The following is a 15097-nucleotide window of genomic DNA, read 5'->3' on the forward strand; positions in this document are numbered from 1 at the left end:
ACTTTCAAATCAACACAGCTCAGTATTGTGAATAAAGAACATTAGATAAATCCAACCAAAGAAGGAAAGGAGAAAAGAAGAAAAAGAAAGTAACACAGATAGAAAACACAGATAAGATAGAAATCATTTAAAAAACACCAGTAAACACAATACGTATAAAGAGTCACTAATTAAAATATAGATTAATTTTTAAATCTAGCTATAAATAGTTTGAGTTATACTCAGAAGAAATACATAATTCCAACAAAGATTTTTTTTAATTTTTACAGAAACTACCTACTGACTAAAAAAAATTTTAATAATAACAATAAGTTTTTAAAACCCTGTAAACTTTAGGTGTCCAATAACACAGACTGTTACCACCCCTACCCCCCAAATTGACAGAATTAAAAGAAATTAACAAGCCCACAAACAGGTAGGGGATTTGAATCCCTCCCTCAAAAGTTGGTAAAATAAGATAAAAAATTAAGAACTTTTTTAAAAATTAGAATTTTAGAATGTTTAAAATCTATAAAGATGGGAAATAAAGATAGAAATTTGTATCCCCAAACAGAGATTGAACATCCTCTCCAAGCATTTGTGGAACGTTTACTAAAATGTGCCACATGTGAAGCCACTAAGGAAGTTTCAACCAATTTCATCGAACCGATGTTTTAAATTAGTTCATACTGATACAGGAAGTGTAGACGGTTTAAAGCACAAGATAATCTCATTCCGAATTTACCTCTTTTAATATTTCCAAATTTCCTTTCGGATTTTCTCAAGATATTCAGACATTGTTTTCTTTTTCTATTTTTCTCCTTTTTTTGTAATAGTGATATTTACTGTATATTCCTTTCATATCCTGTTTTGTTGCAAATAATCATCCGCTTCAGGACCACTATCGTCTCTCCAGAGTTTCTTTCCATTGCAAAACCAAGCTAATGGAAGGGGTATGCTCCTTGGGGTAAATGTGGGCTTCTTAGAAGAAATGCACGTTCACCGTGGTAAGATGTGTTCACCTCTAGATAAATCAGGGAGAAAGTGGCTGCGGAACGCTTTGGAGAGGTGGAGAAGGAAGGGTTTAGAGTTGAAGCAAAAGCCAGATTCTCACTGTATGGAAAGGTACACTGGCCCTCCTCCCCAGTTCAGAGCCGGCAGGAGCCCTGGCGGGGAAACTCTGCCCATGAACCCCTGCCTGGCTGACGCCTGGGGAGGGGACAGGCACACGGATCACGAGCGGGTTTCTGGGGGAGAGAAGGTGCTAACCTGGGGTGGACAGGGGCTGGAAGGAAGGAGATCTGGAAGAGTCGCCCAGTATGCTTACGGGGCACCCTTACAGGAAAGACCTGGAGGCTTTCTTTGCTCCGCTTCCCCGCACCTCACTCCCATCGCTAAATAAAGTCACACCTGCTGGTCCCCTGCTGCTGGAACCTTTAGGTGAAACTGCTGTTTAAACCTGCAGCTTCCGGGGAGGACCAGCCCGGGACAGACGGGCGTGGCGGGGCTGAGGGCGAGGTTGGGAGGAAGCCTGGCTCCTCTCGGTCTGCATTCCTCCACTTAGCGGGAAGGATTCCAGAGCAGCGGGAGACACCCCGGGGGAAATCAGGGCCGCTTCTCCCAACCTCCAGATCCTGCCACCGGCGAGCCTGGCACACAGTAGGGCTTGACGCAGTTTAACTATCACTGCGGTTTTTCTTTAAGCATACTACAGTGGCTTGAGGCCCAGGCTTTGGTTTTAAACAGTTCTAGGTTTAAATCCATGCCCAAATCCCACTTAGGAGCTGTTCGGCTGCTGCAGAATGGATTTCCCACCACCAAACCTGTTTCCTCAACTGTAGAGTGGATTTAGTAATACCTACTTCATAGGATTAAATTAGCTCATATGTGAAAAGCATTTAACACAGCGCCACAGAGACCATAGTTAAATAACAGCAGTTAGAATTACCATTTAACATCTATTGGTCTTTCTGGCATGTCTTTCCCCTCTCACTACACTTATTGAACTTCTTCTCCCTCTTTCTCTACGTAATTAGAGAATCAGGTAGCCCTGGGCTTGGACCCCTGCCCCACCATTTACTAGCTGTGGGTGAGTTAACTAATCTGGCCAAGTGTCGGTCTCCATGTGTCTCAATGAGGATAATAATACCCACCTAAAAGGACGGGGAGGGAATTAAAGGAGCTGATAAATGTGAAGGTCTAAGGAATGACATAATAAATCATCATCAATGCACCCTTCTCTTTCCTTCCTCCCATTTCCTGTCCCACCTTCTCTATTACCTTCTCCTTGCTAACTCTTTCCTCCATTCTTCCCCCCTCCTCTCCATCCTTAGCTGAGCTTCTTTGAAACATAATAAACCTCTTGGTAACAAAGAAAGGTGTGAAGCTGCTTGAGTTGTACATTGACCCCTGGAAATGGTCCTGGTGAAGATGTTGATCCACGGACAATTTCTGCCCATCCTGTTCACAGTATGCTTTATTAAAGGATATTTCCCCAGCTTTGAGAAAAGAGCAATTCAGGGTTGAAACAGAAGTCTTGCTAAAGACTGAGATGATGCTCCTCACTTAGCACATCTTCTCAACCCACCAACCACTAAAGATGCTGTCTCTTCAGATGGGGTTAGTGTGTGGTATGTGCTCTTTCACAATCTGATTTGGGACCATTTTTCCCCTGAGTTTTCCTAGATCTATAAGCTTCCAATTTTCCCAGGTCAGTTCTTTGTTTAAAATGATGAGGAGTGCATTTCTGCATGTAAACTCCCATACCAAGAAGGCACAAGGAAAATGGAAAGGAATCAAGTTTGCTTCTCTAGAGAGGAAAATGTTGGGGAGGGTAATTAATCTTCGATGACAGCCTGTGATGGAACCTCCCCTACAGCACAGAGGTGACCTGGGGTTTATGTCACTTTGGCCAGGACTTTCTCTGACTCAGATTTCAAAGCCTGATCTACCATCCCTCTGGGAATGTAGTCAGTCCTGATTTCAGCTACAGTTGATACCATCTTCTCATCCTAAGCCTGCCTGCCCTTGTCTACTTCCTCCCTTCCTCCTGCCAGACCTCTCTCCTGGAGTCCAAGTCTTCCTGGTTCTCAAAGCATTACCGGATAACATTCATTATTGCCCCCCATTCCCCCATCATACAGTGAAGTAGGCACTGGGGACCACAACACAGTCCTTACCTTCAACATATTTACAATGTTGGAGTGGACAAGGTGCTTAAGGTATAAAGGCAAATGAAGCTAAATACGACCAAGAAGCAGCACATGAATTTCTTCAGGATTCAGAGAAAGGGATGTTCACGAGGAGCTGAGCTGGTGGAAGTGGCTCCCTGGTGGAAATCCCCTGTGCCTTCTCCATTAAGGGGGTGAGGGTGGGGTCTATTTAGAAAGCTCTTAAGGACCTGAATTTCCCAGTCGCAGGCAGCCAGGATGTGACACTTAGCTTTGGCAATGCCTAGCCAGAGCCCTGGGCCAGTTACTTAGCCTTTCTGTGCCTGTATATCCTCCTCCATAAAATGGGTACAAAATAACAATAAGACCTCCCTCCTAGACTTGTGGTGAGGATAAAGAGAGTTATGATATAGGGAGCGCATGGTGTATAGTAACTGCTAATCAGGGGTACCGGCAACAGTTGTGTGCCACTGTGTTCCTGAGAATGAGAAATGTAGCGAGTGAGTGGGCATCATCCTCGTGTCTATGTAATTAACCAGCGCTGCCTGGGGAGGAGCGTGTGTGCTTAAGGCACCTTCTGGGACGACTTACATAACGTCAGCTTTAGGCAAAGTGCCTGTAATTGGCGCAGCTCCGAAAAGACACATACACACGAGCATGCCTGCAAGGCGGGGCCGCAGGGGATGCGGGCTGCGTGGCCCACGCCTGCCTCCACTCGGGCCACCGGGTGTGAGACTGTGTCCCGGCGTGTGGCGCACACACACATACACACGCGCACACACACACACAGAAACGAGCCCCGCTTCGACGTGCTTGTCATGGCTTAAAAATAGATGCTAATCCGTCAACCAGTCTGGCAGTGGCAGCCGCGGCGGCGGCGGCGGGAGAGTCATGGCCGTGGGGCTGCCGGCGCCTGTGATCTGCCTCCGGGACTGAGACCCGCGCCGCTTCCCGAGGTAGCGGGGCCGCGGCGGGTGGGCGAGGTGCGGGGACCGGGGCTGGAGGGGCCGGGAAGGGGCCCGGGAGCCCGCCGGCTGCGCCCTCCGGGGCCCCCTCCCTCCCTCCCTCCGCCCTGCGCGCCGGGCTGTCTGGGCTGGGGAGGGCTGGGCGACAGCCACGAACCTGTTACAACCGCGGCAGCGGACTGAGGGAGGCGGGCGGCGGCCGGGGGCCCGAAAGCGCGCGGGTGGGGCTGGAGACTGCGCAGGGGTGTATCCCGGGACGGAAGGGGGAGAACGGGAGTCTCACGGAGCTCCTGCTGCACCTGGTCAGCTTCCCGCGTCCTTTTCACCATTCAGCATCACCCAGGCAGCAGAATCTGTTTCCAGAAAAGGTTGTTTTGGAACCAGGTGGTGGGGTCTTTAGGCCTGCGGAGAAAAGGTAGACGGTGATGTTGATGGTGGTGATGGTGGTGATGATGGTTGTGGTGGTGATTGCTATAGTGCTATGTTTCTGTGCTCCCATCTGACCAGCCATTGACAAAAACCTCTCTCCCTAAACTCCCGAAGCTCCAATCTCCCCTCACCAGTCCTGGTCCTGGTGCCCCTGCTCCTCATGCCCTGTGAGCGCTGGGTCTCCTGGCCCTGGGGTTGCGGAGACAGGCCCTGGCTGAGAGTGTGGGGTGGAGAAACAGAGGGTGTCAGGACAAAGATGGCCTCTCACTGTTGACTTTGCCTTGAGTCCCTGGGGCAGAAGACAGGGAAGGGGGGGGGGGTCTTCAGGCCAGCCCAGCTTTTCAGAGGGGCAGGACCACAGTGTGAGAGGAGGAGGAAAAGGGAGAGGGGGCAGCGGAGGGGGGAGGGGAAGAGGAGGGGGAGGAGGAGGGCTGGGGCTCTTGCCACAGTCCCCTCTTCCTGAAGTTCCCAGGGCAAGTCTCAAAGGCTGGCCCTTCCCAGCTCTGCGGCTCAACCCGTGGTCCCACTTTCAGGAGGTCCAACTGTCCACAGACAGCCAGGGGCACACCTGCTGAGCCCCCTCCTTGCTGACCCCATGTGGAGTCACTTGACTCCACCTACAACACAGATGCCAATTCCAGAGTCTGAGCCCCTGGGCCTGGCTGTACCCCCTATTCCTTCCCTTTCCTTCCTCCTACAGCCCCCCACCCTCCACCTCTCCCCACCCATACACACAGACACACGCACGCGCGCGCGCACACACACACACACACAAAATACTCCAGCCCTGCCTGGACTCAGAGATGCTCACGTGCTCACTGGCCAGAGCGGGAGGGGGCTTTGCCTGTTGCGCACATAGACTGGCGCTCTCTTCCATGAGCCCGTGCCTGCCTTTGGCAAGTATTTTTCAAAAACTTACTCTTCTCTTTATTGCTACTCCCCATGCACCTCGTCCCCCAGCACACACTTCCCACGGCAGGCTTATCTCTGAGGCCGGGCAGTACAGGAATGGGTTAAAGCCACGCACCTCTCTGGCACTGAGGAGGCAGGCTGGGCTGTGTCAGGGCCCCAGCTGCGGCTGTCCTCCTGCTCATTCTCTCTGGTTGGGTCCAAAGCCACCCCCAAGCCCCATCCCAGCTCCCCCGCCTCTCTGCCTGCAGCCCCAGGCAGATGAGACCCAGATTTGGGCAGGCAAGAGCTCCAGCAGTGAACATGGCCACCCAAATGCCAAACGTCTGTGTACTGGGAGTGGGGGTGGGGTGGTGGAGCAGACACCCAGCAGCTGGGCAGCTCCCTCTCCCGTAAACAGGAACATGTGACTCTCCCACCTCCTGGCCCGGCAGAGCCAAAGAGCAGGGAGAGGGAGCTGCCACAGATCCAAGGAGAAGATCATCTGAGGCCCCGGCAGGGCCAGACCTCGCCTTCCCACCCTGGAGCATCTTCTCCCAGGGCCCAGCCCCTCTGGCCAGAAGCAAAGCAGCTGCTCTGGCCTCATTCTGGTGTGTCTCACATCCCTGCCTCTTCCAGACACAGCTACCTGGGGACGGACCCCTCATCACTGCTGCCACGGTTCCTGCCGCCTCTAAGATGTGCCCAGGTAACTGGCTCTGGGCTTCAGTGACATTTATGGCCCGCTTCTCCCGGAGTGGCTCCAGGTCGCCTGTTCGCACTAGAGGGGCCCTGGAGGAGATGCCAAGCGTCCAGCATCCCTTCCTCAATGTCTTTGAGTTGGAGAGGCTTCTCTACACGGGCAAGACCGCCTGTAACCACGCAGATGAGGTCTGGCCTGGCCTCTACCTCGGAGACCAGTACGTACCTGGCAGACTGGGGCCACGGCTGAGTGTGCATGCACGCGTGTGTATGTACGTGTGTGTGTGTGTGCAAAAAGAAAGGAGAGGGTGGCAGAGAGGCGATGAGTTATGCCATTGTTCCATGTTGAGGATTGGAGGGGGGTGATCAGAGAGTGGAGGCTGGAGAGTTTGGGGGAGTTTGGAGAGGATTATTGACTCCCCAGTTCTGGACAGACAAACTGTTCAAGTAATAATGTCATTCATTTAGCAAAATGGTTCATTGAGTGTGGCGCTATGTACTGGACATAATAGATGCCTTCTCTGACTGTCCGTCTACTGTGCTCTGAAAAAAAGGCCATTGTCGGGGCCAGGAGCAGAGGGCAGTAAGGCTGAGGGTGGACCAGGCACAGCTCAGGGTGTGCGGAGTTCTGCGGGATGGGGCGGTGGAGACAGGAGCATCAAAGGAAGAGCCGTCCCCACTTGAATCTCCCAAGGGCTTTGTGGCTACAGGGAGTTTTCCACATGCATTTTCTCTCTTAATCTTCACGACAGCCCTGTGAGGTAGGGACCACTATCCCCAGGTGACAGAGGAGGAGTCTGGGGTTCAGAGAAGCTGGGACTGGCCCAAGGTCGTAAGTAGCAGAGCCAGGACGTGGAGGTTCAAGTTCAGTGCTCCTCCTGCTTGAGGCGCTGCCACTGGGCAGATATGACCATGCTGGCCGGGAGGCGGCCACCCTTGAGCTGAGGGGTACAGGCCACAGGACACTGAAGGTGGTGTCGTACATCAGGGTAGCCATGAATGGGGAGTAACTGGCGAAACACAAGGAGATCCTGGGTGTCTGAGAGAGTCTAACGCAAATGCGGGAATGGGATGTGGGAGCAAGGGTCCATCATGTCAACTTGAAGTTAGTAGGGACGTCTAACATGAGAGGGTCCAGCCACCCACCCGATGTCCACGTCCCCTCTGCCACACCCAGGACTATCCATTAACCTCCTCTCTCTACCTGAATAGCCTGGTGTGAAGAGAATCCCCCCCTCCCAAGGCACTCCGATCTTTCTTCAGCTATATTCCACCGTCGGTGCGTCCTTCCTTACGTGAAGTTCAGATCAGTCAGTCCTGCCGTGGATCAAGTGAAGCCCCGCCACCTCGGAGCATCCGTCCGATATCTTATTACGGCTGATCTCCACTCCTCCGTTCATCTTCTCTCCTCCAGGCAACACCTCCCCAGGACTTCCCACCCTGGCTCCAAGAGAAGACTCTGGGTCATTGCCCACCCTGGTTCCTCCCTGAGTCCTGGAGCTAACGATGCTGGCCACGCAGTGGTCAGGGAAAGGCAAGGGTTTCTGGCCGCACCACCCCGCCTCCCCACCCTCTCTCTAACCTCTGCTCCTCCATGCAGGGAAATAGCCAGCAACCACCGGGAGCTGCGCCGCCTGGGCATCACCCACGTCCTCAATGCCTCTCACAGCAGGTGGAGAGGCACCCCTGAGGCCTACGAGGGGCTGGGCATCCGCTACCTGGGAGTGGAGGCCCACGACTCGCCAGCCTTCGACATGAGCATCCACTTTCAGGCGGCCGCAGACTTCATCCACCGGGCGCTGAGCCAGCCGGGAGGTAGGTGGGGAAGCAGGAGGGGAGAAGGGCCAACGTTTGAGTTAGAGAAAGGCTCAAGGGTCCGGGGGTAGAGCAAGAGAGACTTTTTAAAGACATGACGAAATGCTCAGGAATGAAAACTATTGTCTCAGCCACCTTTTCAAGGCAAGACATAAAAAGACAAGAAGGCAATAATCGCACATGTTAAGAGAGCTAGTTGCACCTGGGTGTTAAGATTTTGGGTGATGTATTTTTCAGTGTCGGGCTTCTTTACATATTTCTCTACTTTCCAATTATTTCTGCCTCGAGCACGTCTTGCTTTAGAGGTCAGAAAAATATGTATATATAAATAAAAACTCTATTAAGCACCCCACCCAAAATGGTTGATAGAAACAGATGGGGGGGCGGGTACAGGTCAAGCGGTAGAGCGCATGCTTAGCAAGCGTGAGGTCCTGGGTTCAATCCCTGGTACCTCCTCTAAAATAAATAAATAAGTGAAATAAAATAACCTAATTACCTCCCCTCGCAAAAAAAAAAAAAAAAAAAAAAAAAAAAAAGAGAGAGAGAGAAACAGCAAGATGGAAGGGTGGGGGGACTGAGGTTGGACTGGGTTAGACACAAAGGGTTTCCCTTGGATGCACTCAGCTATATCTGCTGAAGCCCTGCTCGGTGCACAGCTCGGTTGTACACTAGGGGTGAGTCTCTCCCTTTGAGCCCTTTTGGGGCTTATGTGGCCCCTATCTCATCCTGATGAGGCTCCCCCATTGGCCAGGGGTCTGGATTCTTACCATCACTAGTCTGTGCCCCCCACCACCGTGTCCATGCATCACTACGTGCCTGCCTTCCTTCTCACCTGTCTACTGAGCCCTCTCCCTCGCCTCCTCCAACCACCCCCGCAAACAGTCCCCCAGCCATCCCTTGTGTCTGTTCACAGGGAGGATCCTGGTGCACTGCGCTGTGGGCGTCAGCCGGTCGGCCACCCTGGTGCTGGCCTACCTCATGCTCTACCACCGTCTCAGCCTCGTGGATGCCATCAAGAAGGTCAAGGACCACCGAGGCATCATCCCCAACCGGGGCTTCTTGAGGCAGCTCCTGGCCCTGGACCGCAGGCTGCGGCAGGGTTTGGAGGCCTGAGGGAAGGGAGAGGGAGGTCCCTGGACCCCAGGAGGAGAGAGGAGGCCCAGGAGGCAGGTAGGGGGAGGTCTGGCTAAACCCTGCTCTCCTGTGGGCAGGAGAGTGAGAGGGCTGAGACAGGACCCCAGGCCACTGTTGCTGTTTGTCAGGAGGGGATGGGGGGGTGAGGTTGGGCAGCGTGATGAGCACCCAGGAGGGAGCTGACCAGGGAAGGCAGCTGGGCTGTAGGTAGAAATGGGTCCTGGGATACTGATGCCGCTGGATTCCAGCCAGGTGCTCCCGGGGAGTCACAGCCCTTTCCCCTCTTTGTGCTCAAGTGTTCCCCTCCGTCGTGCATCAGAACAAAGGGACCATCTCTGTCCTGTGCCTGTGCGGGGAGTCAGGGATGCAGCAAGCACGCATGTGATGGTGTGGAGTTGTGCCGAGATGGTTGGGTAGACAGACGGTGAAGAGATGGTGTGAAAAGCTGAGGGAGAAACCCACAGACTTGTTACTCCAAACACAGGAGGAAGAGGTGTGGGAGGCTTGGCACTGTGCCCGAGGGTGCTGGTCGTGGCCCAGAACTGCAGAGGTGCATGGCTGGGAGTCTTTAGATAATCACTCGTTTACTGGGTCCAAGTGTCTCCAGGAAAAATAAAGATGGTGAATACAAAGTGGGCCTCCTGAATCACTGGCAGCTTGTGTGAGGTCTGCACCCCTCTTCTGAGGACCTCACCTTGCTGGCGACAGCGCCAGTTTCTGACTCCCTCGTAAGGGTCATAAGCTGCCATCAGCCTTTAAACCTCCACTGGTTCTTAGGAGTCTGATTTCACACTCCTGCTGCGAGCGAAATCTTGAACTTGTTATTTCCAGCTATGGCCACACGGGGGCAGCAGAGGACAAAAATTCAGGTTTTGCGAACACTTGGTGGTGTGACTCAGAGAGCACACCTTCCACCTCCCAAGCATAAAATTGGTTTCTGTTTACAAGGTCAGGTGTGCAAGAAATATAACTTTATTTTTTCAAAGTCAACCTAATTTCTATATCCAGCCTCCATTCTAGTGGGAGAGCAGAATATTAATCTTAAATCATCCCAGCCCTAAATCCTACATTCACAGGTTTGGGTTTTGCTTGGTCCCAAGAAATTGGAGGGGAGGGATGGAGAAGTGATGTGCCTGCTTCCTCCTCTCATCTTTCCAGTTTGCCTCCCAGGAGTGTAACATAACCTCCTCAGTACATTTAGACAAAGAACAGGTTCAACCACCAGAAAAAATAGTATGGTCTTTCTGTTACCCCAGCTCCCAAGCTGCCAGCCACCATATCTGTCCCCTTAAAAAAGATGTGTTTTCAGGACAGAATATATGCCCGAGTGGGAGAAGGGAATGAGATATAAGAGGAAATTTTTAAAAACGGGAAAATCACTTAATAGATCTAAAGCATATATTCGACCCCAAAGTACAGAAACTCAATCTCAAAGCCAGAAGTTGCCTCTATAGGTGATCTATTTCCACTCTCCAACAAGGCTTAAAGAAATCAACTTTTCAGTATGTTTGATGATAGGCATTTATTTGCTTGAACATCTTTAAAAATTTTTTTTTTAGTCAGGGAGGTAATTCGGTTTATTTATTTATTTTTAGCGGAGATACTGGAGATTAGAACCCAGGACCTCATGCATGCTATACCCTCCCCCTTCTTGCTCTGTGTTTGAAGCCAGCTCTGGGGCCTCTCCTGTGTCCCCTCACTTTCAGCCTAACGATTCTGAAGGTTTCCAAGGGTCTGCATTTGTCATATTTCAAGTTTCCACCTGAGCCTGGCCAGTATTGACATCTCTTTCGAATTGTGGCAACTAGAACTTGTCTCTGTGCTTCAGGCTAGACCTATGGGGTAAGGGACCAGCGAGAGCTGTTGGCTGGTGCCTCCAATTTTTATTACTGTTAAGGGACAATTTTATCTTTTGGCGGGGGGACACCGTTTTATGAATAGTGAATCCCAATCAGTATCGCTACTCTGTAAACGAGGCACTGAAACAGCAGAGGGAACACATGAGGGATTGTACATAACGGACAAAACCTTTACATTTTCTTACTGCGTTTATACGACCAATGCGTATTTTAGCAAAGCTGAATTCCTTATTAAGCAAACATTTTTGTATAAGCTGCCTTCTCTTCTATGTTTCTGCGCCTTTATCTTTTGTTTGACTTACAGCAGTTGTGCCTGGATAGCTTTATCTTCTGCTCCTGTCTCCTGAGCTTTCTTAAGATCAGTCAGTGCTTGGTCCTGTTCTTTTAATCCTTGCCATCCTTGCATAGAGTGAGGGCTTCGCTAGGAATGTTGACTCTAATTAAACCGCACTGACTCCCTGTCAGAACCATGGGCAGGAGGACTTACGCATAACTAAAATGAACCCAGAAATAACTCGGGCTCTTAGAAGAACGGACTATACCTATGACCTGGGTATATGATCTCGACCAGGGTAGACTACAATAGAGGTGTCACCTCCTTTGTTCTAGTAAGTATATGACTACTAATGTAACCCAACCCACAGCCACAGACCTATTTTTGTTGTCTGAATGTACCTCAGCTAAATCCCCCCAGACTCCTTTCAAATTGAAGGACTTAAGATTTTAGCTCTAACTTCTCGGACAGAAGTATAGCTACCAAAGTATATTTAACCAAATAACAGCCTCCAGATTTTCCTCCCAGAGCAGATAGTAAATTTTTTTATTATTTAACAAAGCCACATTATGACTCTGCCCAGACACTCCTCTGTCTTTACAGATATTAAGTCATTTAATCCTCGTTAAAAACCCCTTGAAGTGGCGTCATTGTCATTGCTTAGAAACAAGGAAACTGAGGTTAAGTAATTCTTCCAAGGACAAACGAATAGTGAGCAGCTTGAAGAGCTGGGATTCAAACCCGGGTTCTCTGGCTCCAGAACATGTGTGCAAGTATCAGACTGCCACACATCTCCCTCCACCATGTAAGGGTGTGTGTGTGTCTTGGGGACCCACATGGGTCACGGGAGGAAGGAAGGGGCACAGCCCGGTGGCCACACAGAATCGGTCCTCCCGTCCTCCAAGGGGGCGGAGGGTGACACCTGTCACAGGGAGGTCTCACTCTCACTTGCCAAAACTGGCATCCGGTTCTAGGGCAGTTGACTAGTTGGACCTAAGCAAAGGCTCTGAAAATGAACAGGAATAAATAGGCTCTCGTTCGATGCAGCCTGTGCCTCCAGCCGGCTGAGCCTTTGGGGAGCTGCGACTCGAGCCCATCTGGCCAACCTGTCCTGCCTGCCCCGGCCTTGGCTGCCCCCTGAGGTTGACTCAAACCCTCAGGGCAGGCCCTGGGGCCTGGGGAGAGGGAGGGATGTTTGCCCAGGCCCTCACCCTGTAATTAATCCCAGCTGAGAAGTTTGCCAGGGAGGGCGGTGAGCAAACACTGCTGTGTGTGGGCCCCGGGCAGCACACGGAGCTGGCAGCAGACTGCCGGTGCCTGGAGAGGGCGCCGCGTGGCTGCGCCGAAGGCCCCACTCAAACAGGTCCCTTGGGAAAGGAACCTCGTACACTGCTGGTAGGAGTGCAAATTGGTGCAGCCACTGTGGAAGCCAGTATGGAGGTTTCTTAATAAACCAAAAATAGAACCACTATATGACCCAGCAATTCCACTCCTGGGTATTTATCTGAGAAAAATGAAAGCACTAATTCAAAAAGATACACACACCCCAGAGTTCATACCAGAACTATTTACAATAGCCAGGATATGGAGGCAACCCAAATGTCCATGGATGGGTGACTGGATAAAGAAGATGTGGCAAACATATATATATACACACAACATAATACTACTCAGCCACACACAAAAAAGAATGAAATATTGCCATTTGCAACAACATGGATGGACCTGGAGGGTATTATGCCAAGTAAGTCAGACAAATGCTATATGATATCACTTACACGTGGAATCTAAAAAATGAAACAAACTAGTGGATATAACAAAACAGAAGCAGACACAGATATAAAGAACAAACTAGTGGTTACCAGTGGGAAGCGGGAAGGAGAGAGGGGGGCAAGACAGGGGTGAGGGAAGAAGAGGCACGAACTGCTATGTGTAAAATAAGTTACAAGGATATATTGTCCAGCATAGGGAACATAGACAACATTTTATTATAACTGTAAATGGAATATAACCTTTAAAAATTGTGCATCACTATGTTGTACACCTGAAACTTACATAATATTGTAAACCAACTATATTTCAATTTAAAAAAAAAAAAGAAAATAGAAGGGGGAAAAAAAGAAAAAGAAAAAGAAAAACAAAACAAAACAGATCCCTTAAGGAAAAGGAAGCCTGAATGGAGAAGGGTGGGCCAGGTTACAGGAAAGATAAACCCTGTTTACCACAGGTTTGTATCCTCAGAACTTTTCTGAGGAAGGAGGAGGAGCAAAACATTGAGAAGTTTAGGGAAGAGCCCTGTTCATGCCCTAAACCCTGTGAATTTGTGCCCTCCTGTGGCAAAGGGGATTTAGATGTGATTAGAACTCCAGCCTTGCAGTGGGGCGGTTTCACTGGCGGATCCGGTGGGTCTAATTACATGGGCCTTTAGAAGCAGAAAGCCTTTTCAAACTGTGGTGAGAGATTCGATGTGAGAACTGGACCCTGTGATGCCTTTGAAGACAAGGATGAGGGGGTGGTTGTGAACTGCGGGACGTTAGCACCTCTAGAAGCTGGAAAAGGCAAGAAAATGGATTCTCCCCTCCATCTTCCAGAGAAGAAGGCAGCCCAGGTGACGACTTGATTTTAGCCCAGTGATCTACAAAACTGTAAGATAATAACTTGCATTGTTTCAGCTATTACGTTTGTGGTGATTTGTTACAACAGCAACAGGAAACTGGTCAAAGCCCCTTGATGCGCCGTGAAGACCCTTCCCCGTGAACATTGAGCCACCAATTAAAAACGTAGGGTTAATCTTTATGTTGATTTTAAAAACCAAGAACTAGGGACACATACCCCAGGGAGGAAGATTGGGCAAGAGCTCTACATCGGAGAGCAGAACTCACCAGCAGAAGGCGCCCTGTCTTCTGTGCCAAGTTTCAATAACTGGGAAACGCTGACACAATGCTGGGATTTCCAATCTCTCTTAGGGTTTTGAAAGGGACAGTGAGCTCATGTTTGCTGACAGCCTGAGTCGGGGCCATCTCCCTGAGACAAGGACCCGCCTGGCACTAGCCACCACTATTTTCTTCCACTGCACCTGCCTTACTCCTTAAGATGATTTGCCTCCAACTCTGGGGTTAATCAACCCTGCACCGCTGCATCCTAACTGTAACGAGGCAGGACCCTGTGGGGCCCCCCAGGGTCAGACCCCGCCCCTACATCCTCTGCTGTGGCTCCCCCCTGAAGCACCCAGATAATATTAGCATCTTATGTATATATTTCCTGAGTTTTTCAGTTGCTTGAAACCACCACCAAAGGGAAGAAATTAACTACTTGAGGAACAGGGGCACGTGGCCCCCAGGCCTTCTGGCACCTGGGGGTTGATAGTGTTGAACTCCCTGTTGTGCCAACATCAACCAGAGGACTGTGCACTAGCTGATCACACACCCTGTGACCCCCCTCCCTCACCCGGCCATTAAATATGCTCTGCTGACACCCTCTGGAGAGTTCGGCATTTTCTTGGGCACGAGCCACCCCGTCCTCCTTGCTCCAACTTACGATAAATCTTTCTCGGCTCCGAACTCATGTTTCAGTTTGTTTGTCCTCATGGCACAGCGGGCACACGAACCTGCCTTCAGGAACATAACATCCTACCCAGAAATAGAAGACAGTCCTGAGCCTAAGAGGCCAGGGCAGCCCACTGGCCCTCGGCTCCTCCCAACCCCCACCCTGCTCCCAGCCATTCTTAGAAGGTTGGTTGTGGGCGACGGTTAGCGGCCTTCAGAATGGGCTGCAATTGGTCCTTAAACCCTCTGCCAAATTCCCCCGCAGCATCTGAAGCTGGCCTGGGAGAAGGTGGCTGGCCCCGTAGTCTCCCAGGAAGGAATCTCAGGAAGCGGGGAG

General features: G+C 50.8%; 1 protein-coding gene across 2 annotated transcripts; it reads left to right on the top strand.

Annotated features, from left to right (window-relative positions):
- Positions 1-3817: 3817 nt before the first annotated feature.
- On the top strand, positions 3818-14823 carry DUSP26 (dual specificity phosphatase 26). 2 transcript variants are annotated; one of them, XM_031440129.2, is made up of 4 exons: positions 3818-4105; positions 6071-6351; positions 7734-7948; positions 8862-14823. In XM_031440129.2, the coding sequence occupies exons 1-4, from the start codon at positions 3983-3985 to the stop codon at positions 9059-9061; spliced, it is 819 nt and encodes a 272-aa protein (XP_031295989.1). In that variant the 5' UTR covers positions 3818-3982; the 3' UTR covers positions 9062-14823. The 2 variants fall into 2 exon arrangements, with proteins under 2 accessions (XP_031295989.1, XP_031295990.1); XM_031440130.2 differs by lacking the exon at positions 3818-4105 and adding an exon at positions 4451-4529.
- The last annotated feature ends 274 nt before the right edge of the window (positions 14824-15097 follow it).

This window comes from Camelus dromedarius, chromosome 22 (genome assembly GCF_036321535.1).
Source record: "Camelus dromedarius isolate mCamDro1 chromosome 22, mCamDro1.pat, whole genome shotgun sequence".
NCBI lineage: Eukaryota > Metazoa > Chordata > Mammalia > Artiodactyla > Camelidae > Camelus > Camelus dromedarius.

Coding starts and splice junctions, on each gene's coding strand:
- DUSP26 (XM_031440129.2), top strand. CDS start 3,983: ATGCTAATCCGTCAACCAGTCTGGCAGTGGCAGCCGCGGCGGCGGCGG. Junction 4,106..6,070: donor GACCCGCGCCGCTTCCCGAG/GTAGCGGGGCCG, acceptor TGCCTCTTCCAG/ACACAGCTACCTGGGGACGG. Junction 6,352..7,733: donor GGCCTCTACCTCGGAGACCA/GTACGTACCTGG, acceptor TCCTCCATGCAG/GGAAATAGCCAGCAACCACC.